Below are 25,014 nucleotides of genomic sequence, written 5' to 3'. Positions count from 1 at the left end.
TGAACTGGGTCCTGTCATGTTGTTGCTATGTGGAGCTGGTAGCTGGAGAGCTGCAGCTGTGTGTTAGAACAACAACTGTGCGTGTAAATAAAGTTAATGCTGAACAGCGTGAGCCTGTGGTTGGAGATTTTCCCGAGATGATGTGTCCTCCCCACTGTCCTCCCTCCACCACCCTCTCCTCAAAACCTGAACAAAACTCAGGGCTCCAAAGCCTCTCTGAACCTCCCAGATGAGAAGCATGCGTCATCTGTTTAAGACTTCAGAGAATTCATTAAAAGGATGCCAGAACATCTCACTATACGTGCAGAACCAGATACTCCAGATGTTTGTCACAGGTGTGTTTGGCAGCACATGCAAAGAGTCGTTCATTTGCATATTAGCTTGGTAACAAACTAAATACCAAAGCAACACGGTCATCTGTAAGCTCATCCATCTGTTATGTTACCCTGACAGTCCACTTTGGAGAATATTATTAATCTCTAGCTTAATCGTGGCTGTTTTCCTTTAAAAAGACCTGTGTGTCCACAAACTCTGCCTACCTCCCTCTAGAAGTGGCTGTTGTTGAGTAACCTGGACGTCTCCTCGTCACACTTTGTGTTTTGCTTCAAAACCAGCTCAAACCCCATGAGAGCAAAGCCGTGGGAGCTCTGGTGGACCTGCTCAGTGTGTCCTTTGGTGTGTGATGCTGGGTGCTGGCAGTGTTTGGGTCAGTGTTGAACTTCCATGAAAGAGTGCCGTGGTCAGTGCTTTCTACTCTGTCTTGGTACAAAACTGACATTTGATGACATTACAGCAAACTAAATATGGCTTTTTGAGCACCTTCCTGCTTTGAGTAGCACTTTCTAGAGTCTCAAACTCGCAGCCCCCGTCACTCCTACTGGTGGCTCGTATATTGGCGTGAAGAAATATAAAGCAGTTTAGCCGTTGAAGAGACTTTTTGTTTGTTGTTGAGTGCGACGTTAAAATGTTCTTTAAATGATTTAGTATGAACAGAGAGCGCAGAGATTGCAGAGGAAAAACAAAAAGGAAACCTGTCTCAGGGCTTTCTGATAGAAACAAATAAAATGTGTCGCCAGCTGCTGCACCCGTAAGAGACCGAAAACCAAAACAAAGATACGACACCTGGGACGGACACCCAGCAGGAGATGGAGGGAGACCCCGGGGACAATCCAGCCCCCGCATCCCAGGGAGGGGCTGAAGTGTCCAGAGGGGAGAGGTGACCATGTCCCACTGGGGCCAAGGGCCAGCCAGCCCCTGATCCACCCACCCACTAGTGACCCACACAAAGACATAAAGACCCATGTACACACACTGCCCCCCCTCTCTCCTGTGGTGTTAATTTAACAGGATTATTTGTAACCTACAAAGTGTCATGTTTGCCCCAAAGTGTGCGTAACAAATCCCAAAAACATGACGGCAGTAACAAACTGATCAGGGCTGATTGCAGTCTGCAGACTTTACCTGCTACTGTAGGGTCTACCTTACAGCATAAAGCAGCACCAGCTGACTGTTGCTGTGATTGAAAAACCTGCTCCAACTTTCAGTGCCTCGAGCTGCAGTCCAAACAGCACAAAGACCAACGAGTCTGACCGCATTCTTTGGTGGGGCCCTGATGACTTCTAGAAACAGGTGGAGCTGAACATACATCTGACATATTTAAAGTCTAAGGTGAGCTGAAACAGCTGCAGTTAACCATGGCTCTGCAGCAGTTTGTGTGCTGCGTCACTGTGCTGATCATTTTCTTCTGCAAAGGTGAGAAACTGTTTGAATTTCCTTCCTCTCATTGCTGAGGTTTTATCAGGGCTGGAAGAAGAACGAGATTAATTACAGGTACGAATGTTTCTAAACGAAATGTTGCTGCTGGATACAAGGAAAGAGTCCATTTAGCATTAATGTCATTCAGCATCGTATTTAATATGATAATGTAATGAAGTCACAGTCACCGGACGTCTTCACTCTTTATTTGATATCAGCAGCTTCTTTTACAGACGTGTTGTCGCGTTCGTTAGTTTACTTTGTTGTGTTGGATTTCTAACAGTTGATGATATTCAGCAGAGAGTAACTTTATATTACAGTTACTGATGTTTGAGTAAACTGAGAACATGTATTTGGTGAGGAACACCGATGCCAGAGCTTTGATGCCAGAGTAACGACACAGGCGACTCTGACCTTCATCAAGGTTGTACCTGCAGTCAGCTTTAAAGTGTTGTGTTTAGTGTGATCGGTTCTTCGAGTTGAAGAAAACCATCACTGCTTACTTTCACAGGTTTGTCTGTGTTTTCTCATTTTCAGGTTGTGACTCACAGCAGCCCGGTAAGCATCCAAAGACATTTAACCCGTCTTCCTTCTGTCAGCTGGACAGCAATGAGCACATAGAAAACTGAAATGATTTTTGTTCTGACACAGAGGAGGGACGTCTGTGGATCACATGTAAAGCACAGTCTGATGTTAGAGTAACTTCCACATGAATGTCAGAGCTCAGGATCTCCCAGCAGAGCGTTGATCAGTGTTTTCTCTCTCAGTGGTTTTAATGTTTAGCTGTGCTCTCTCTGCTTTGTCAGCATGTGGCAGCAGGGCTGTGAACAGCAGCTTCACAGGAGTTGGTGACGCTGCAGCAGGAAGTTGGCCCTGGTTCGCTGATATAAGAGTTGATGGAGGGCCTTCATTCATTGATGCTGGATTTCTAGTTCTGCCTACCAGTTTTGGGTTTGGAGGGTCTCTGATCAACGACCAGTGGGTGCTCACAGCTGCATCCACCATGTCACTGTGAGTCAGTGCTGCCAGTTTACACTTTGTTGAATATGATGATGAAGGTGAAGTGTAGCATTCATGTGCACTAGAGATATTTTTAATATTTCCTCACTTCTTCTAACATTTAAAAACAGCAGCTGCTGCCCAAAGTGCTGAACTGCAAAGTTGTCTGCACAACAATCAAACCAGACGCCACATTAGTTTAATCTAAACTATAAAGTCATTTCATAGATGTCCTTGTATTTGAGAAGCATTGATTTTTCTGTCCACTGATGACAGAAGATGGTTAGCTTAGCATAAAGCTGCTGCTATTACAAACAACTACACACCTCTGTGAGGCTCGTTAATGAACACATGCTGGGAAACTAAGATTGGAGAGCAAAGACTCAGTGAGGAAAAGTCACAGTCATGTGTTTTGTTTGTGTGCAGCTGTGATCAGCTGACCTCACTGCTCAGTTCAACAACATGTAAACAGATGTTACATGAGCTCTGTGGCTGATATCCACACCCTGCACTCTGTAATGCTGGCATTCAAAGAGACCTTCAGGATCAGCAGAAGTTGACTTTGATGTCTGGTAATATTTTGTGTCTTCCTGGTGAATACTCCAGCTGTACACTCACCCACAGAGACACAAACTGCACACGCACAGTTTGTGTGTTTGCTGATGCTTGTTGAGCTCGCTCCTCTTCTCAAACACTAGATCTCCATGCAGCACCTGAAACATGAACGCACTCAGTGCTGTGGATGAATCTGACCATCAGCGTTAATTACTTATTCATGTAACGAGCCAGCAGGTTCAACCACCTGTGCACGCACACACACAGAAACACACACACAACAAAGGAAACTCGTGACTCGACTGCTTTGCCCTGTGCTGATGATCAGCATGAGGCACAATAAAAATATCTGTTGTGTGTGAAGGGATTTCAGTAGCAGGGTGGTCTATCTGGGCCGCAACAGCCGCTCAGGTCCAAACCCAAATGAAGTGAGTCGCACAGTGGTAAACATCACCTGCCATCCTGGCTTCAACTCGTCGACTCGTGAGAACGACATTTGTCTTCTGAAGCTGTCGGCTCCTGTCAATTTCACAGACTACATTCGGCCGATCTGCTTAGCCTCACAAAACAGCACCTTCAACAATGAGACCAGCAGCTGGGCCATCGGTTACACGAGTAAATCATAAAATATTTATTGTACTTTACAGCATTGTGTTGGAGTCTTTAGAAAAGCCTGATGTTTAAATTCTCTACAACTAGCAATAACCTGCAGGAGGCAAACGTACCAATAGTGGGAAACAATGAGTGCAAAGCCAGCAATCCACGGGTCCCAGACAGCATCATCTGTACTAGAGAGACAGGTTCATGTTTGGTGAGCACAAGTTTATTTCTTATAATCTGTTGTTGACAGTCACTGAGATAATCTCACCTTTAGTCACACTTTGCTTGTTTTGCTGTAATTGACCATAAATATTCATATTCATGTTTATCAAAGGTTGTTTTTTCTAAAGCCTCTAATTTATTTGATGAAACTGATTCCTTTAAACGAGCTGCCTGAAACTTTCTGTCTGTGGAATCGTCACTTTCATTGCACCAAAGCAGCTGAAGTGGATTCACAGTGGTTCATGTTTCCTAAGTGGACAGACTGATATCCATGAAGTGTTACTGACTGTGTTATACTGGGACGATCAATTTATTTATTACTTAATTTATTTAAGCAGTTTGTAACAAAACTACCAACAAAGTTCAAACTTTAGTGGGTGACAAAGGTCGACCTCTAACAGTTACACATCTGTCCTGATAACTTTCATCACTGTCTTTCCACAGTTTAGTGTTGGGGCACCACTGAGGACTCAGAGTGGATCCGTCTGGCTGCAGAGTGGAGTTCTCATTGTGCCTGGATGCTCTGTAACTCCTACAACCTACACTCCTGTGTCCCAGTACCAGCAATGGATCAGCGACACAGTTACCGCTCCTCCCACCGCTCCTCCCACTGCTCCTCCCACTTCCCCTCCCACTTCCCCTTCCACCGCTCCTCCCACTGCTCCTCCCAGCGCTCCTCCCACTTCCCCCTCCCACTGCTCCTCCCACCACTCCTCCCACCGCTCCTCCCACCACTCCTCCCACTTCCCCTCCCACCGCTCCTCCCACCGCTCCTCCCACTTCCCCGACATGTGTGGCTGTGTTTTGCAGTGGTGAAAACCTGATCCACTTCACTCACTTCACCTCACTGTGTGTTCTCGTTGTGTTGCTCCATGTGTTTGCTGCAACTGTTGGAAACTAGATCAACACATTTACTCAAGTTCAAACATGAAGAACTTTACCTGACATGTTACTTTATAACTTTAGGAACCTTTGATTCCACCGTATTTATGGACATCAGGAGGGTTTTCTTATTAGCACAGTTATTATTTTTATGTGATTATTTTCTCTACACATCTGTCTGTATTTGCTTTACTGTCAGAAATGAAGCCTTCTTACATAATTCTGAGGAGTGAGATGTTGTTATCACACACTTATTTCTGTTGTTTGCTCAAAATCTTAAACTAACCTATTAAAATCTTTTGAAATCCTTTGTGTCTGTGTCTATATGTCAGGTCGGGTCTTAGACTCCACCTCTCTGGGAACTCCCAGGCCCTCCAAGGCCTATCTCCCCTCACCACACTCCCTGCCGGTGACTGATGCCCTCAGGGGTCGGTGCATTGGTGGTTCTTGGTGTCCGGGGCTGGGCGCTCAGGTATGTACCGGCTCACTCCCGGTGGCTACCTGGCGGGGCCTGGCGCCTGTTGCTCGGTCAGGCCTCCTCCGGGGTGCGGGGGGCCCTCGGGCCTCCGGCCTCTGGGCCTGCGGTTTGGTTCACTCTGGCACAGCTGGCTGCCGGCAGAGCCAGCGGACACGCCGGTGCAGCCCCCTATAGCTTCTGCTCGGTGGCTACTGGGTGACGCCTCGTCTGGGGATCCTCAGCCCTTCCCATGAAGGTGGCACGGATGCCCCTCCGGTGGTCCTCCTTGGGCTCTCGCACTCTGGGGCCTCTGGATGTCTGGGGCCTGGATCTCCTCCATGCCTGCTTCATGCCCTGGGGGCGGGGCTATGGCTCTCTACATCCTCTTGCAGACCATTACATGGGGAAACCTTTTGAATACAAGCGCGCTGATCCACACAGGTGTGCACACGGGTGCTCACTGCTCGTAGACTTAAATTACACCTTTCTTGGCTGCTACTTCAAAGCACATTGGGCGCTGTCTGTCCTGCGTGCTGCACAACAACATTGAATATTTAGTATTTACTGCTGTTTACACTTAGCTAGATTAATGCGATGGTGTTGTGTTTAGTATGTTGCTTTGTTTTTTTTGCTTGTTTTCTATTCTTCTCCTCTCAACAGGTGATCCAGGAGATTTTTTCTCCCCCTTACTCACTGTCCCTCTCCCCTTCTGTTGTTCTTTTCCTTCCTCTTTCTCTCTCCCTTTCCTATCCCTCACTCATGTCTGTCCCGTCTGTAACAACTGAAAATAAAAAAATAAAATAAATAAAAAAATAAAAAACAAGACGAGGCAAAAAGTACAACCTGATGACTCAAGTGATACCCTTATATGGCTTTGGGATCCTTCTTTACATCCTTTACATCATACATAAGCTGACATGTAGGGGGAAGGCTAATAAACCAGGGAAGAACTCTGCAGTAACCGTGGGAACCAGGACGAACACAATCATTGCTAATGAGCTTGCCAGGCTGCAGGAGAGACTTCTCCAACCTGAAGAGATGATGGAGAGGATTGTGTCCAGGAGGAACAATAGTTCTGGGAGTGGTAGACGAAGGAGGAGTAAAACCACCACGTCAAAAAAGGAGGAGAAATTACTCAGGCAGCTGAGACAGATCACACAGCCTATTCAAGAGAGCAGATTGGAGGGAGCCTCCCCAGAGATGGAGGCCGAGGAGGTCCCATACGGTGCAGACTGGGAAGGTTACCCAGAGGAGACCTACCCAGAGTATGATGAACCCTGCCTCAGACGTGGGTTTAAGACGGTTAAACTAGAGGAACCCCCCACACAGCCCACCGCTGGGGCCCTAGCAGAGAGGATGGAGCAAGAGGAGGAAGAGGTCATGGCAAGGAAACTTTCCATAGTGCGAGAGGAAGAGGAAGAAGATGAGGAGGACACAGAAGCACAAGATGATGAGGATGAAGAGGAAGAAGAGGAGGGAATAGAAGAAGCTATGGCAGTAGAGGAAGACATAGATGAGGAAGAGGATGGTGAGGAGGAGGCAGAGAAAAGGCACTTGCTCCGTCCTCCATCATCCCAGCCAGGTCCTGAAAGAACGACAACAAGAGTTGGTTTGGAGGTGAAGAAAGAGCTGCAGTGTAACAATAGCAGGAAGAAGCAAGTCAGCTTCAGCGAGCACAAGGATGTCTTCCACTACCCTAAAGAGGACACTTACGAGGATGGGCAAGAGGACAAGGAAGATCAGATGGAGGAGGAGGACACAGAAGTGGAAGAAGAGGAGGAAGCTGATGAAGATGACCCAGTGATGGAGGCAGAGAGCCTGCAGTTCAGCTGTGATGGCAGTTCAAATCCAGAGGAGGAAGCAGAGGAGGATATAGAAGGCAATATTTTAATGTCAGCAAACGTGGAGGGGGAGGGTCGAATCTCTGCAGACACACCCAAGGAAGTCGGGGTGAGCGGCCTGAGGATGCGGGACAGGAGGGAGACATAAGGACTTTTCCTGCTTCTGAAATGCATTTGAAAACAGACAGTGAACTCAGACTTGTGTTACTATTACTTCCTTATATGTTTAAACCATGAAATCCAAACTAAACAGAGGCATGCAGTTGTGTTCTTAAGTGATACTTTTGTACAAATAAATGTTTCCTTTGAAAAACCTTTGAAATCTTCTTTTGTGGTGGAATTTTTTGTATATTTCCCATCTGTCCTCAGACTGTGGTTAAAGGTAACTACACTGCCTGTACCACATGCAAAGAAGGCAGGAAGTAGCACTAGCAGGTCTAACAAGGCCACTACTTGTGCTACACCAGTACTACACGGACACTGAGGGAGTTCTCTCACACACAGGTAAGTGAACATGTCTCGTTCCTCGCCCACTTAGAATAAGACACTGGCGAGACAGAGAGTGTAGTGGTAAAGAGAACGGCAGAGACGCTGAATTTAATCCTTTAAACCAGGGGGGTCCAAACTCTGGCCCGTGGGCCAACTGCGGCCCGCGGTCCATTTTTAATTGGCCCGCAAGTAATTTTATAAATAGAATAACATATGGCCCGCACTTCAACTTTTGCTTGATTGTATTGCACTTCTTAGTTTTAACACCAGGAGGAGCTACTGGTGATCAAGGTAGTTGCTCCACCAAAAAGGACAATCACAGAAGAAATTTACCCCAAGTTACTAAACAGGTCAAAACCAAAGAAGCGAAAGGTGGATGGTGAGTGCAGAAAATTTCAGACACGGTGGGAGAGTGAATATTTCTTCAAAGAATTCAAGTGTGTCTGTTTGATCTGCACTGAGACTGTGGCAGTTATGAAAGAGGATAATGTACGACGTCATCATGAAACCAAACATCAGGCCTGTGCATCCGACACTGGTGCTGAGCCAGAGCAGAAAGCAAAGGGTAGCTCTCCTGCAGGGTCACAGCAACAGTATTTATTTCATGCTCAAAAGGTCCAGGAAAAGGCTCCGATAGCCGCTATGAGGTCGCCCAACTCATCACAAGACATGGCGAGCCTTTCTCAGATGGAGACCTCATAAAACACGGCCTCGTTAAAGTCACCGAAATAATGTGGAAACAGTGCAGGACTTCAACAACGTCAGCGTGTCCAGAAATCCAGTCGTGCGACACACTGAAGACTCGTCGGCCAACATTAAACTGCACCTGTCTGATAAAGCTGTGCTTTTGATGTTTACTCCATCGCAGGCGATGAGAGCACCGACGCCACAGACGCCGCACAGCTGCTATTTTTTTGCGGGGAGTGGACGAGAGCACGAGCGCTTTAAAAATATATCCCACAGTACCCGTGTGTTAATGTGCAGGTACACGTGCTTCAAATATCAATAATGTGCATCAATTCTGTCACTACTCTGCTTTTGCGCACCGAGGGAACATGCATTCTCCAAAACCATGTGACTATCACACCTGTCAAACAGTTAAACAGGAACTGAGCTTTTATATCAGGTACAAGAGGTTTGCAGAGCAGCTGATCGAAGAGGGAAACAAGGAAGCAGAGAGGAGGAGAGAGGAGGCAAAAGAGGAGGTGCAGAGGAGAGTGAAGGTGGAGACAGGAGGTGCAGAGGAGAGTGAAGGTGGTGACGGAGGTGGTGCAGAGGAGAGTGAAGGTGGTGACAGAGGAGGTGCAGAGGAGAGTGAAGGTGGAGACGGAGGAGGTGCAGAGGAGAGTGAAGGTGGTGACAGAGGAGGTGCAGAGGAGAGTGAAGGTGGTGACAGAGGAGGTGCAGAGGAGAGTGAAGGTGGAGACGGAGGAGGTGCAGAGGAGAGTGAAGGTGGTGACAGAGGAGGTGCAGAGGAGAGTGAAGGTGGAGACGGAGGTGGTGCAGAGGAGAGTGAAGGTGGTGACAGAGGAGGTGCAGAGGAGAGTGAAGGTGGTGACAGAGGAGGTGCAGAGGAGAGTGAAGGTGGTGACAGAGGAGGTGCAGAGGAGAGTGAAGGTGGTGACAGAGGAGGTGCAGAGGAGAGTGAAGGTGGAGACGGAGGAGGTGCAGAGGAGAGTGAAGGTGGTGACAGAGGAGGTGCAGAGGAGAGTGAAGGTGGAGACGGAGGTGGTGCAGAGGAGAGTGAAGGTGGTGACAGAGGAGGTGCAGAGGAGAGTGAAGGTGGTGACAGAGGAGGTGCAGAGTAGAGTGAAGGTGGTGACAGAGGAGGTGCAGAGGAGAGTGAAGGTGGAGACGGAGGAGGTGCAGAGGAGAGTGAAGGTGGAGACGGAGGAGGTGCAGAGGAGAGTGAAGGTGGTGACAGGAGGTGCAGAGGAGAGTGAAGGTGGAGACGGAGGAGGTGCAGAGGAGAGTGAAGGTGGTGACAGAGGTGCAGAGGAGAGTGAAGGTGGAGACGGAGGAGGTGCAGAGGAGAGTGAAGGTGGTGACAGGAGGTGCAGAGGAGAGTGAAGGTGGAGACGGAGGAGGTGCAGAGGAGAGTGAAGGTGGAGACGGAGGAGGTGCAGAGGAGAGTGAAGGTGGTGACAGGAGGTGCAGAGGAGAGTGAAGGTGGAGACGGAGGAGGTGCAGAGGAGAGTGAAGGTGGTGACAGAGGTGCAGAGGAGAGTGAAGGTGGAGACGGAGGAGGTGCAGAGGAGAGTGAAGGTGGTGACAGGAGGTGCAGAGGAGAGTGAAGGTGGTGACAGGAGGTGCAGAGGAGAGTGAAGGTGGAGACGGAGGAGGTGCAGAGGAGAGTGAAGGTGGTGACAGGAGGTGCAGAGGAGAGTGAAGGTGGAGACGGAGGAGGTGCAGAGGAGAGTGAAGGTGGTGACAGGAGGTGCAGAGGAGAGTGAAGGTGGTGACAGGAGGTGCAGAGGAGAGTGAAGGTGGAGACGGAGGAGGTGCAGAGGAGAGTGAAGGTGGTGACAGGAGGTGCAGAGGAGAGTGAAGGTGGTGACAGGAGGTGCAGAGGAGAGTGAAGGTGGAGACAGGAGGTGCAGAGGAGAGTGAAGGTGGTGACAGGAGGTGCAGAGGAGAGTGAAGGTGGAGACGGAGGAGGTGCAGAGGAGAGTGAAGGTGGTGACAGAGGAGGTACAGAGGAGAGTGAAGGTGGTGACAGAGGAGGTGCAGAGGAGAGTGAAGGTGGAGACAGGAGGTGCAGAGGAGAGCGAAGGTGGAGACAGGAGGTGCAGAGGAGAGTGAAGGTGGTGACGGAGGAGGTGCAGAGGAGAGCGAAGGTGGTGACGGAGGAGGTGCAGAGGAGAGCGAAGGTGGTGACAGGAGGTGCAGAGGAGAGTGAAGGTGGTGACAGGAGGTGCAGAGGAGAGTGAAGGTGGAGACAGGAGGTGCAGAGGAGAGTGAAGGTGGTGACGGAGGAGGTGCAGAGGAGAGTGAAGGTGGTGACAGGAGGTGCAGAGGAGAGTGAAGGTGGAGACAGGAGGTGCAGAGGAGAGTGAAGGTGGTGACGGAGGAGGTGCAGAGGAGAGCGAAGGTGGTGACAGGAGGTGCAGAGGAGAGTGAAGGTGGAGACAGGAGGTGCAGAGCTTGGGCAGGAGACAGGAGGAGGTGCAGAGGAGAGCGAAGGTGGAGACGGAGGAGGTGCAGAGGAGAGTGAAGGAGGTGACGGAGGAGGTGCAGAGGAGAGCGAAGGTGGTGACAGGAGGTGCAGAGGAGAGTGAAGGTGGAGACGGAGGAGGTGCAGAGGAGAGTGAAGGTGGTGACGGAGGAGGTGCAGAGGAGAGCGAAGGTGGTGACAGGAGGTGCAGAGGAGAGTGAAGGTGGAGACGGAGGTGCAGAGCTTGGGCAGGAGACAGGAGGAGGTGCAGAGGAGAGCGAAGGTGGTGACAGGAGGTGCAGAGGAGAGTGAAGGTGGTGACAGGAGGTGCAGAGGAGAGTGAAGGTGGTGACGGAGGAGGTGCAGAGGAGAGTGAAGGTGGTGACAGGAGGTGCAGAGGAGAGTGAAGGTGGTGACAGGAGGTGCAGAGGAGAGTGAAGGTGGAGATGGAGGAGGTGCAGAGGAGAGTGAAGGTGGTGACAGAGGTGCAGAGGAGAGTGAAGGTGGAGACAGGAGGTGCAGAGGAGAGTGAAGGTGGAGACAGGAGGTGCAGAGGAGAGTGAAGGTGGAGACAGAGGAGGTGCAGAGGAGAGTGAAGGTGGAGATGGAGGAGGTGCAGAGGAGAGTGAAGGTGGAGACAGGACGTGCAGAGCTTGGGCAGGAGACAGGAGGAGGTGCAGAGGAGAGTGAAGGTGGTGACAGAGGAGGTGCAGAGGAGAGTGAAGGTGGTGACAGGAGGTGCAGAGCTTGGGCAGGAGACAGGAGGAGGTGCAGAGGAGAGTGAAGGTGGAGACAGAGGAGGTGCAGAGGAGAGTGAAGGTGGAGATGGAGGAGGTGCAGAGGAGAGTGAAGGTGGTGACAGGAGGTGCAGAGCTTGGGCAGGAGACAGGAGGAGGTGCAGAGGAGAGTGAAGGTGGTGACAGAGGAGGTGCAGAGGAGAGTGAAGGTGGTGACAGGAGGTGCAGAGCTTGGGCAGGAGACAGGAGGTGCAGAGCTTGGGCAGGAGACAGGAGGAGGTGACAGTGGGTCAGATGAGCACAGAGAGAAAGGTGTCATGGTCCTGGGTCGGTCCAGCGCTTTAAGTTCATTAGTATCATTTTCCAGTTTATTATCATGATGATTATTATTGTTTGAGTTCTACGTCTTATATTCGGTCTGCCTCTGAGTCTGTATATCCGTCTGTCTATGGTGGCCCCCCGTCTGTTTGTGAGTCTGTTTAGTTCAACGTCTTGTCTGGTTCCCTGTGTCTGAGTTTCCTGTTTTATTGTGAAGGTCTGTGTCGTATGTGAGGGTGCTCGGTTTATGTTTCCCCCTGTCTCGTCAGCTGTGATTTCTCCCAGGTGTGTTCCCCTCCTGTCTCTCATCCCTTGATTACTGCCGTCTGTGTATTTAAGCCCTGTGTTTCTCAGTGTCGCGTTGTACCCTCGACTTGCTGTGTGTTTGTAATGTCCTGGCCTCCAGCACCTCGGTTTAGAGTTGTGTGAATCATTCCTCCAGCAATAAAGCTGCGTTTTCAGTAGTGATGGCCAAATGAAGCTTTCCGAAGCTTGTATTGAAAAACGGTTCATTACTCGAAGCTTTTCAACACAGTCCTCTCTGGTGACATCTGGTGGCGAATATTTAGAAGAGCAGCTTGAATCTGCAAAATAAAACGGACTGCTCAATCATCACTGCTCACTCAAGAGTGGAGTTCTCTCTGATATTGGGCCACCGTTCCGTTGCTTTGAACATGTAATTGGTTTTGTTTCTCGATTGGGGGGCTGAAAAAATGTAATGCGTATTTGCGTAATACATTTTGATCAATAAACTTTCCCTATTTAAACATGCACTATGGTGGCCTTTCTTTGCTCATAACTCCTTGATGTTGGTAAATACAATAAGTGAGCAATATATATAATATACATATGATAATGCACAGCACATTATGGAGTATGCCCCTGCTGTGGAGTCCTGCCTCCATCTACTTGTCATTTAATCACTGGACAGCTGGACAGGTTCATACAAAATATTAGATGAGGCCAATTGTCCTATACATATTTTTGACCTAGGGGTGGGATTGATTGTGAACTGGAAAGGGAAAATGCTTAGGAAGCTGAGTACGGCTGCATCGTCACTGATTTGTAGAATCATTTTGATTCGATACAGGATTCAATTTGATTGGAATCTGGAAAGTTTTGCCTCAGTCAGAAATATTACAATTCTGGTCATGTATCAGTATATATCTATAATTTCGTATCTATTAAAAGAAAGCTGACGCATGTGAGACTCAATTAGAGATGTAAACAGAGAGTTATGAAACCTGCAGCTGCAGAAGCCAGCGAAGAAAAAGAGGCAAACACAGCGCGGACCCGCCGACGCACCAAAATCTGACAATAAACAAAATGATTTTCTGAACTGTAGCAATGTAATGTACGTATAGTGTCAAATACATTGTTGTAGTCTTCATCAGCTTTAATTCACATGGAAGTGTTCCTAAAGTCATATGCTGTAATGATATTTACATTATGAAAACATGATTTTGGACATTTCAAGTTTTTCACTTCGGCAGATAAAATGAATTGAGCAAAATCAACTCAAAATATTTCCACACGCCAGAACGTCCTCTCTTCCTCGCTGGCTCCATATCTGTCAGTGGAATGATCACCTCGTCGCTATCTGTCACCATCAGCACACTCCACGAATCCCGTGGATGATTCACTTCCTTATATCCGTTTGAATCAGGTACCGAAGCGGTTACGTGCGTAATGAAGCTTCGGACGTCACTGGTCACGTGACTTTTGCCAGACGAAGCAAGCCTCGACACAGTGCTTCTGAACCAGTGTGTTGTTTTTTTCGACACACGCTCCGGAGCGCCAGCTTCAAGCGGGCCATCACTAGTTTTCAGTTTATTCCCGTCTCCAAGAGTCCGGCAATTTTGGGTCCACCACTTCTGCTTGCCTGCCACACAGCCAACCATGACAAAAGGCTGCACATGGATGAGCAGGTAAAAACAACACAATAATTGTGCGTGCAAGCACACACTGTCAGAACACTGAACTGATCTGTGATTGGTTCACAACAGTCAGACACATGAGCAGCTGAGAATGCAACGATATATTCATCCATTTATTTAACAATGTCAATAATGTGAATGTGCAACACAATCTGGCAGTACAGCACTATTATAGAAAAACATTCTCATGGCTCCCATCAAAGTATATCAGCAATAAAGCTAATAAACATTATCCAAAGTTAATCAAATATATTTACAAAACTCATTTAACCACAGGTGTTGCGCAACAGATTGAATAAGCTCAATGGAATTTAACTCAATGCAAAATCTCATAGGCCGTTTAGACATTTCATCAGAAAAGTAACAAAAAACATCCAAAACGGACAAAACTACAAAAATCTAATCACTCGTTCAACTCTAGATACGTTAAGTCAACATTCGGCCATAATGGAATAAACAAAAACAACAATATTCAATAAATAAAGCTAGTAATTGCACTTGCTGTCGCTAGCCTAGCATTAGCTTTCCGGCGTTTTAGGATGTGCGATCGCGGCTCCGCATTTTCATTAATTGTGACAAAACAAACAACTCACCGTTGAGTCGATTGTGAGGTGGTGTAAAGATGAATAAATCGGCCGGGTTACTGCACGCTGTCAACTGGTCTGTAGTGTAAAATTTGTCTGACAAGTACGCCAACCCCAGGGACAACAGCAGGCACAGGGACATGCAGCTGATTGACCCGGAACTTATATAGGGTTCATTCCCGCCACAATAAAGGGACTGGCGGAAGTGGGGTCAGAAGTTACCGGGGTTACACTAGGAAGCCGCACAAAAGCTAGCAAGCCACCGCTATTTTCCCACTGACGTACAAATACTGTTCTGCTTTTAGGCATGTTGTCATTTAGGAATATATTTTGTTTATTACTAAACAGCACACAGTGGTCCCGCTCATCCGTCACCAGTGTTGGGTGTAACTTACTTACCAGACACAGAACAAAGTAACGCTCTAATTAAATTACTTTTCCACTGAAAAAGTAGAGTAACTGATTACTGTTCATTTTTAGGTATTTTAATTACAGTTACTTACAATGTACTTGCGTTACATTGTAAAATAATTAAACTCGCTGAATATCATTATTTAATTTCATTAATTTATCTTCTAAACGTAGAAGTAAACTCTGCTCTTTAACATGGCTGTAGTGCAGCTGCGCGTCATTTCGCGCCAGTTTGCTGCACAGTCGTATTCTAAAGCAGAAGCTGTCTGACTCGGCTGAAGCGAGTGGCTGTTTCATGACATGGACATATTCCCGTCTCTTCACTCTTCTGAAACAAGCAGACAAGAGCATTACAGTAATATGTAAAAACTATCGGCCGCTGTTAATAGTAATCTACTGAAGCGCCTGACACGGAGCATAGACGAACACTTCTGAGCGATCTTGTTCATCATCCATGGATAACACCGCGGCAGCTCCTGCTAAGCAGCAAAACCTGGTTTTACTTCAGCAGCACAGAAAGCATCTGAAGGTGAGCTTAAAGAATGATTGCAGGCTCCACTGTGGAAGAGATGCTGACGCTGCGTACTGTAGTCTCCGTCTTTAAAAAATATTTATTATTTAAAGAATTTCTATTGTTTGTCCACTCAAGGTTTATATGGAATTTATAAAGTATTTAGTTAAATTACTTATTGAGTAATTAAGTTACTTTTCTGACACAGTAATTAGATAAGTATTTTAAATACAATATTGACTAAGTAATTAGTAATTGATTACTTTTTAAAAGTAACTTACTCAACACTGTCTGTCACTGCTTCGCTTTTTCACTGATTTTTTTATTGCACCGTACATCATTGCATTCTGCAGCCTGATTGACAAATCTCCTCCGTGTCGTGTCTCCTGCGCTTGCCAAATTTATCATGTTTGGTTTTGATAACCATCACGTCCAATAGAAAAAACAGCACAAAAACACCCATAACTAGGACCTTCATTTGGAAATACACACCTGCACCGGGAGGGGAAAAGGTGCACAAAAGTGACGGGCAGATGAAGACAAAACGCAGCATAATAATACTTTTATGATTTGTTATCTACAAAGGTTTGCACTTTGAGAATCAGTTGTGAGAACTGTGACCAATGTTCATGTGTGTGGCGAAAACAGTGTAGAAAGTGCGTGACCAGGGGCTAGTTATTCTGAGAACCCCTGCAATAAATGAGGGACCACTGTATATACTTTTTCTATGATTATTGTTTAAAACATGTTAACATTTAATACTGTATTGATAGAACCAACTGATTCTGCAGCAGAGCATCCCCTGTTGCTTCTCCTGGCTCCCCAGTCCCTGAGCTCCTGCTGCTGCACCCACAGATATGTACAGCAAGCACTGATACATTTTTAGTCGGTGGGATTGCCTGTGATCACCTTTACTAAATATCTACAACCAATCTGATTATATCCTGTTTTTTTTCGATGTTGAAATTAAAATCTAGTAGCAGCCTTCTCATTTCTTTGTGTTTTGTGCTGTTTTACAGGCCCACAGAGGAGGACGGCTCCGAGGCAGATGAGGGACGGGTCCCAGGACGGTCCATCGGTGGTGGAGCTGGCCATCCTGGAGTCCCTGAAGAGGCCACACCAGTCTCCAATGGAGCATTTCCTCCTCAGCCTTGTTCCTGCTCTGGAGAGCAGCTGGTCCTTTTTATTCCTGTCTCTCTGTAAATACTTATATTTTATATATTTATGTTTAATGTTTTTCTGTTTGAGAATTCTAATATTATTTCAAATAAATTTTTATAATGACTAATGTCTCAGTTCTACTACACAGCAAATGTTGGCACACGACTTGACACATGTAGAATTTATTTCATATTATACTAATGACAAAATATACTGATACAGTGGGATGCAGAAGTTTGGGCAACCTTGTTAATAGACATTATTTTCCTGTATAAATCGTTGGTTGTTACAATAAAAAATGTCAGTTAAATATATCATACAGGAGACACACACAGTGATATTTGAGAAGTGAAAAGAAGTTTACTGGATTTACAGAAAGTGTGCAATAATTGTTTAAACAAAATCAAGCAGGTGCATCAATTTGGGCACCACAAAAAAGAAATGAAATGAATATTTAGTGCATATCAATGTGTGTGTCTCCTATATGATATATGGGGTGCCTTTGTCTGGATGTGCTTCCCATCCAGAGCTGCACAGCACAGAGGGAAGTTCCAGCGCTCCTGGAATCCCTCTGTGATGGAGCGCCAGTCTCCAGGTGAAGGCACAGCCATGAAGTTGTCCACTAGACAGTCCCAGATGGACGTCGCTGCCTGGGGGGTGATCTGACACACCGACTCTGTAACTGAACGCTTGGTGCTGAAGGAGTCCCCGGTGACAAGGAACCTGGAGAAAATTGTTCAGAATCAGTATTATGTGTACTGCAGTTACAAAATACATTATTCAAATTCCAAAATACTTTGGTGATGTCAGATTTAATCACAAAACTTAAATCTTACATAAAACATTTTGTAATTATAAGGATAATTACAAAATGTATATTAGATAATATCTAAAACAGTTGTGTTTTGTTTTAACTTTAACATATCATAATTTGATTGGTAGCAACTTTTGCCACTACAGTGAGCCAATCACTCATAATTCCTAAACATGTCAATCAGGTAGGAATGAAGTAAGACATTAATAGAAATAAAGAGTTGTATGTTGACATGTAGCCCTTTCCTTGCTTAAATCATTAATATTTTTGAAAAATTAATCTGTGATAAGACAGCTTATCAAGATAGAACCATGTAACTAGAGATGAACCAAACTGTTCAGTTTTATCTAACTCTGTTTTAATAAAGGCTGTGACCCCTGCTATAGAGTCTGACAGCTGCAGGGATTATATACAAATACTCAACTATCCCAGAATCAAACCAGGTCTAAATAAAAAGGAGTGAGTATCACTGCAAAGGTTAACTCAGTGGTCCTAATGCTACAGTTTGATATCAGCAAACACCGAGCGCATACATTGATGTGACACCACAGCCATGCTATCATTCAAACACTGATAACAGCATAAATCGAATTAAATCAGGACTTGATGAGAGCTTTTGAGTATCACTAGAAATATTATAAACAGTCGTCTCCGTACCACAGTTTGCTTTCAGTAAACACCGAGAGCATTCATTGACTCAGGGCTCTAGAGTGCGACCAATTTGGTCTCAAATGCGACCAAATTTTTCAGTGGTGCGACTAAAAAAAATATTTGGTTGCACCTGTGCGACCAACTGTTCGGGTAGCAAAAAAACAAACAAACTCTGCAACCTTCCCTGTGGTCAACAACAGACACACATTTTGCCCCTATCGTGGACTAAACCAATCAGAGATAGTCAGGGGCGGGACCTCTCTGATTGGCCGTGGTCCAGTTGAAAGTGCAGGTGGAAGTGGGAGGTGAGTAGCTTGAACAAAGCGATATCAATTCATTAACCCTTTAAAGCCGGTCGGAGCGGGCACGCTCTGTTTTGCGTAACTATTTTTAAATCCCGGTAGCTCTGCAACCACATAAGCTAGCGCAATCATTTTTTTTGCATATGAAACTGGAGGAGTTGTACTTACATCTTATGCCATCAGCTTGTCCTAGGTCACAGTTTCCTTCCACATATAGCTTTGCAAAAGCTGCATAAAAATCACTTGCAGCAACAAAAACATGATATTCCAGAAACACGCTTCGCCGATCCGATCAGCTGTTTGTAACACTTCCTACGTCCATCAGCGCGAACTATCACATGACCGCATGACCTGCCCGAAACCGGAAGTGACGTCATTTGTGACGTCAAATGTAGTTTTTTTACCATCGTGGCCTCAAGAGCTTATAAGTTATCCTTGACTTCATGACTTTCTGTGTCGTTTCTGGGATGCTGAGGACTCATATTGCACTGCTGGAAATAGTTTATTTTGATGCAGATGCTGTTATTTTGCAAATTTGCACTATAATATTTATTTCCGTTTTTCCTGCAGTATATAAAAATTGGTGTATTTCAAAAATAAAACTGTGAAGACACTTAAAATAAATTTCCTGTGGTGGGAAACTAGTTTGTGCAACTTTTTTGTATTTACAGTTTTGAGGGATAAGCCTCTTAAATTTCTCTAACAAGAAATATATGTTAAAAAAACAAAAACGATTTTCAATTTTTTTGTAGTTTATTGCACTTTTTTGCAATTTATGTAATTACTATGCACCTAATGCAGACATATTATTAAAGTTTGGGCTATAATGGTTGTATTGATGTATAGCAACTTGAAATGCTCCAAAAAATGGCTCCACAGCATGTAAAAATATAATGTAAGCTCTGGCGGACTTGGTTCTATGGTAGGTCTTAAAGGGTTAAATCCTGAATCGACTTTTAAATCTAACTGTGTTTTGCCAGAAACGCCAGATTCTCAGATTAAAGCTCACAAAACCATTTCAACAACAACCAAACAGCAGATGAGAGCAGGTACACGGACTCCACACAAAGACGTAAACACAGAGCCGACGCATCAGAATCAGCTTTGTCTTTCTCGGCTTTCTCACCCGACGGCCCGCAGACGGACACGCTGTCGGAGCTTAGCGATCCTGATGCGTGCGGTCCGCGCTGTGTTTACGTCTTTTTGCGCGTCACACCCTGCAGATGTGTCTGACGTAACCCTAACCCTATACTGCCAGCACCGGAAACGTGCTCGTCATCTCCGAGCATGAAGTAAGGAGAGCCTTCAAGAGAGTGAACACCAGGAAAGCAGCAGGACCAGACGGCATCCCAGGTCGTATCCTAAGAGACTGCGCATACCAGCTAGCTCCTGTGTTCACTGAGATATTCAACATCTCTTTATCTCAGTCGGTGATCCCCACATGCTTCAAAGAGTCCATCATTGTTCCTGTCCCGAAGAAACCCCACCCTGCTTCTCTCAATGACTATCGCCCTGTAGCCCTCACCTCAGTAGTGATGAAGTGCTTTGAACGCCTGGTCAGAGACTTCATCATTTCTTCACTACCAGACACACTGGACCCACTACAGTTCGCTTACCGTCCAAATCGTTCCACAGACGATGCCATCTCTCATCTCCTCCACACATCACTCACTCACTTGGACACTAGAAGGGGGAATTATGTTAAAATGCTCTTCATAGACTACAGCTCTGCATTTAACACCATAATTCCCTCCACACTCACCACCAAGCTGGAGCATCTGGGACTCAGCTCATCTATGTGTCAGTGGATCTCCAACTTCCTAACTGGCAGACCACAGGCAGTAAGGATGGGCGGACATGTCTCAGCCTCCACCACTCTCAGCACTGGAGCCCCCCAGGGGTGTGTTCTGAGCCCCCTGCTGTACTCTCTGTACACATATGACTGTGTGGCCACTACCAGCTCCACCACCATCATCAAGTTTGCTGACGACACCGTCGTGGTGGGCCTGATCTCTGATAACAACGAGACGGCCTACCTGAAGGAGATTAGGAATCTGGAGAACTGGTGCCAGAGGAACAACCTCCTTCTAAACGTCAGTAAGACAAAGGAGCTGATAGTGGACTTCAGCACTAAGCAGGAGAGGAACTACCAGACCCCCGTCATCAACGAGTGCCCAGTGGAGAGAGTGGACAGCTTCAAATACCTCGGAGTTCACATCACGCAGGACCTGTCATGGTCCTGTCACATCAACACCGTGGTGAAAAAGGCCCGTCAGCGTCTCTACCACCTCAGACGCTTGAGAGACTTCCAACTGCCCTCCAAGGTGCTCAGGAACTTTTACTCCTGCACCATAGAGAGCATCCTGGCGGGAAACATCTTAACCTGGTTCGGGAACAGCACCATGCAGGACAGACGAGCTCTACAGAGGGTTGTGCGATCAGCTGAGCGCACCATCCGCTCCGAGCTCCCTGACCTGCACTCAATCTACAGCAGGCGGTGCTGGACCAAGGCCAGGAAGATGGTGAAGGACCTCAGCCATCCCAACAACAGACTGTTCTCTCTGTTGAGGTCAGGAAAGCGATTCCGCTCCCTGAAGACCAACACAGAGAGACTGAGGAGGAGCTTCTTCCCGCAGGCGATACGGTCTCTCAATCACACCACCACACAGTACTGACCCACACATATGGTTCTTACACACACACTGGACTTTCTGGACATTGTTTTCACTTCATCACTTAAATCACTGCTGCTGTTATTGTGTATATATTTATTTATACTTCTTGTGTATTTTGTTCATACATTCTTATATAGTTCTATATTGTGTATTTTGTTGTACAGTTATTTTATTTTCAATTTAATTTATATATTTTATCTTATTCTTTCCCAGTGTGTTGTACAGTTATTTCATTTTTAACCTTAATTTATATTTTATTCCTTCCTAGTTAAATTTACCCTTTTTAATTTTTCATATTTATTTCCTATCTTATTCATAGCCTTTTCCTTTTTTGTTTTCTTTAGGTCACGAGCAGTTGTCCAAGCATTTCACTACATATCGTACTGTGTATGACTGTGTACGTGACAAATAAAAATTTGAATTTGAATTTGAATTTGCTTGAAGTGGCCGAATTTGGCTACAATAGGACGTGGTCTCCCACTTCCTGTCTTCGGAGCCCCGATGCGATGCACTCTATCGAACCCTATGTTTTTCACCGTGTCCTCCGGCAGCTTCAGGTGGATTTTAATGAAGCTTCTCACGGTCGTTTCCGGGTCCTCTCCGGCAGACTCTGGAATACCAGAAAACACCAGATTATCTCTCATGCTACGGGCTTGTAGATCTATAACGGTCTCTTTTATTTTTTTATTTTCTATGTTTAATTGGGTCACATTTTCGGTCAGAGATTTGACCGAGTCCCGTAGCGTGGTGTTTTCCACAGAAAGTGTTTCCACCTGCTGCTGGCTGAACTCCAGGGATTCTTTCAGAGATTTAAATTCCCCGTGTAAGATCTCCACCAGGGACAGCCTCGCATCAAAACTGGACAATCGCTTATCGATTGACTCCAGGATGTCGACGATATCTTTGCCAGCAGGCGATGTTGTTCCGGGGGAGTCTGCCGGGCGATATCTTTTAGATGACGGCGTCTCAGCTTTGGCCGGGGAAGACGCGCTCTGGGCCTTCTTCATTACTAAATCTTCGAAGCACCGGTCGATGTATTCTTGGAGAGCGTCTAAACTCTCCTCGTTGTCCTCCAGGGTGTTAGAGATGATAGGACAGATGTTGTTAGTTATATGACAGTTGGTTAGTTTATTTGGCAATACTGACGTTTAAAGAAACTGTTAAATTCTACGCTACCATTCGCTTTTTTTTCCCGCCAAATCTCCGGTGTCTGACGTCACCTACAACATGGGTCGCTTACCTTTTCCCGTTACTTACCTCTCCTCACTTCCATTATTTTTCTAATGTAAGTGGAGTCATAAAATCTTGTGGCAGATATGAGAAGACTCCTTGGGCATCATTTACTCCTATGTACAAAGACATGTTTTAATGTGTGCAACAAAAACAACAAACAAATAAATAATAAATAACTTGTATTTATGTAGCACCTTTCTAGACAGAATCACAAAGTGCTGCACATGAGATAACAAATAATAAAGGGTAAAACAGACAATATAAAACAGGCAGAAATTGAACCAAAAACAGTTTAAAAAGGTGAGTTTTGAGTTGTTTTTTCAAAAACAACAACCGAGTCCACAGTTCTTAATATCTCAGGGAGAGAGTCCACAGTGTCGGGGCCACAGTGGCAAAAGCTCTGTCAGCCTTAGTTCTCATCTTAGTCTGTTTTACAGCAAGTAAGCCCTGATCAGAGGACCTCAGGGACCTGCTGGGGACATCGGGCTGCAGCAAATAAGATAACCTTTAACCTTTATTAGTCCCACACGTGGGAAATTTGGGAAATAACTGCAACATGAAAATTATTGTCAGATTTATAAAATGTGCTCCAACCTGTTTTGTTCTTTCCTTGATGCATGTTAATGAATCCAAATGAGTGAAAATCAGTGTTCACCATCTGTAACCTGCACACTGTCACACACTCTTATTGGTCCAGATAAAGAATCATGCTTACCTCGTGGTAAGATGGGTAAATGGTGAGGATACTGTAAGAGAGCGTGGTTAAGAGAGGGAGAATAATAACTAAATAATAAGCGAGGCTTGGCTTCAAATAACAAAGGTCTAAATATTGTTTCCCTGAGACACGCTGGCTCATGTAAACTAGCAAATAAATAAAAAAGAAAAAATAATTTCAATTCAGTGTTACTTATATAGCACCAAATCAAAACAGCAGTCGCCTCAAGGTGCTTTATATTGTAAGTGCTGCGAGATCGATCAACTTTAGACCAGACAACAAACTACGGAGGCTCCGGAAAAGTGCAATCAAACGATGAGTTTTATTGTCACAGGAGAAAACATCAACATATGTCTTCTGACCAAAATACATGTTGTGAATACTTATAAAGCAGTGGGGTACACGCCCCCCCATGGCGTCAATGACAGATTAAAATATGTTCCAGACATTAGTCACAGTTACTCGTACATCTTGTACATCTTTTAATAGCTATAAGCAGACATAGAACTTCTCTTTTCTATAACACCTTCCATACAAGGTAATAATCTTAAGCCCTCAGGGTCTCTGAGGCTAATTATTGACTCTGATCATCTGTTACCAAGTAGAATAAAATGCAACAGGTTTGCAACAAGAAGCTGGAAACCTTGGGGCCTCTGCTCAGGCCTATTCCTAGATTATATGTATTATATGTACTGTAAAACATGTTATTAATACATTCTTCATAAGGCAAATTATATGGTATCAATAAAAGAATCTCTGAATCTCAACATTCCCTCTTTTGACATTCCAACAGGAATGTCACCATACTTCCTATTGTATCACTCCCTGCCCCACTCTATGGGTTCCAGGTTCATCTGGTAGATGCCCTCAACCCAGCCAGGGTTCGTAACCTTCGCCACTATCTTTACCAACAATCCTCTGACACAAGGAATGATACAACAACCAGCGATGACCAATATTCCCAAAAATACAGCCAATGAGCACATCACTGATATAGCCACACCTTTCCATTGTCCAAACACGGATGTCATCCACGATGCCAGCGGGTTTTCAATACCTGAGTGCTCATGCATGGTTTTAGACAAATTTTCCGGCCCTCCAGAGCTCGGGTTACTGAGCCATCTGGGGCAGTATTGTTGTTCCATTGCGTCCCTGGTAAGGCTAGAGAGTCTCAGCAAGTTGTAATGAACGTAGTTAATGCGGTCATCATTCTTATTAGGCGTTATCCAAAGGAATATACTTTCAAACCCTGAAGCTAGTGGGTCTGCCAGCTTATACTCGTTTGGAACTCCCCTGGGCACTCCTATGGAGTCTATCCTAGTCGGAGAGTTTAACCGGGGGTCATATGCATGTATACCCTGGGTCCCTCTTTTTACCAAAACATGTCTCTTATGTCTGGCTGCTAAGGTACGTGTGTTGTGTTGCTGAATAGTCTTTACCTGATTTCCAATCAGCATGAGTGGAGCTCCCAGTCGCACCATCGCACATGTCCCTACGCTTCCCATTGGGACACGAACCAAAAGGGTGCTTTGCCCACAATAATAATACAACCCACTTCTTGCCCATGTTCCCATTAATGTGCTCAGGTCACTCACATTATTCGTGGTTCTTCCCGTGGGTGTGACGGCACACCAAGTAGGGTCGATTTCTCCCACGTGGTACTTTACATTATCAGTAGAAAACCTGAAACATGTATAGTTATCTTGTTTTGGCATAAATGAATTGGCATTCTCTGCTTGCCCTATCGTGTTTGGTGCTGAGATTATTAGTTTATCAGTTAGATTTGTCATTGAGTTTTTAAGTGTGACTCAGGCTTTGGGGTAAACTAAGTGTACCCTAATTACCCCAAATGAATCTGTTCCTGACATGTCCACCCTGATTACCAGATAGAATACGCCTCCCGGGCTCTCGGCTTTGGGCAGTATGTTCCATGGACCTAAGAAGATGGTGACAGGGTTATGAAAAACAGAATAAACCCTTTGAATTACTACTCCTTGCAGGCCTTCTGGCA

At 45.7% G+C, this 25,014-nt stretch overlaps 4 protein-coding genes and 1 long non-coding RNA gene across 5 annotated transcripts in view; 3 read left to right on the top strand and 2 right to left on the bottom strand.

Moving 5' to 3' along the window:
- LOC308396192 (disks large homolog 4-like) overlaps positions 1 to 14,673 on the bottom strand; it is a 78,631-nt gene extending 63,958 nt beyond the window's left edge. The window contains exon 1 of the mRNA XM_080881331.1: positions 14,540 to 14,673. The gene's annotated coding sequence lies outside the window, so the exon portion shown is untranslated. The remainder of the gene's footprint in view (positions 1 to 14,539) is intronic.
- On the top strand, positions 1,635 to 2,684 carry LOC308396899. The gene is made up of 3 exons (XR_013971646.1): positions 1,635 to 1,752; positions 2,293 to 2,313; positions 2,562 to 2,684. It is a non-coding gene; the product is annotated as an uncharacterized lncRNA (long non-coding RNA).
- LOC308410181 (chymotrypsin-like protease CTRL-1) lies at positions 2,759 to 5,324 on the top strand (the record flags this gene model as incomplete). Its single annotated transcript, XM_080903353.1, has 5 exons — positions 2,759 to 2,766; positions 3,674 to 3,924; positions 4,041 to 4,120; positions 4,576 to 4,766; positions 4,852 to 5,324. The coding sequence occupies 5 exons, from the start codon at positions 2,759 to 2,761 to the stop codon at positions 5,030 to 5,032; spliced, it is 711 nt and encodes a 236-aa protein (XP_080759479.1). The 3' UTR covers positions 5,033 to 5,324.
- Positions 5,689 to 8,919, top strand: LOC308396484 (uncharacterized protein). The gene has a single exon (XM_080881825.1). The coding sequence runs from the start codon at positions 6,317 to 6,319 to the stop codon at positions 7,457 to 7,459; it is 1,143 nt and encodes a 380-aa protein (XP_080737951.1). The 5' UTR covers positions 5,689 to 6,316; the 3' UTR covers positions 7,460 to 8,919.
- Positions 14,674 to 17,073: 2,400 nt separating the features above from the next.
- The window catches only part of LOC308396731 (uncharacterized protein), a 525,219-nt gene continuing 517,278 nt past the window's right edge, over positions 17,074 to 25,014 (bottom strand). The window contains exon 2 of the mRNA XM_080882264.1: positions 17,074 to 17,336. Coding sequence (XP_080738390.1) covers positions 17,078 to 17,336 — 259 coding nt within the window. The 3' untranslated portion in view covers positions 17,074 to 17,077. The remainder of the gene's footprint in view (positions 17,337 to 25,014) is intronic.

The sequence above is a fragment of the Rhamphochromis sp. 'chilingali' genome, assembly GCF_963969265.1.
Source record: "Rhamphochromis sp. 'chilingali' genome assembly, chromosome: 1".
Lineage (NCBI taxonomy): Eukaryota > Metazoa > Chordata > Actinopteri > Cichliformes > Cichlidae > Rhamphochromis > Rhamphochromis sp. 'chilingali'.
This window is presented reverse-complemented; position numbering and strand designations above follow the sequence as displayed.

What these genes read in the sequence shown, in the direction of transcription:
- LOC308396484 (XM_080881825.1), top strand. Translation starts at nt 6,317, where the DNA reads ATGACTCAAGTGATACCCTTATATGGCTTTGGGATCCTTCTTTACATC.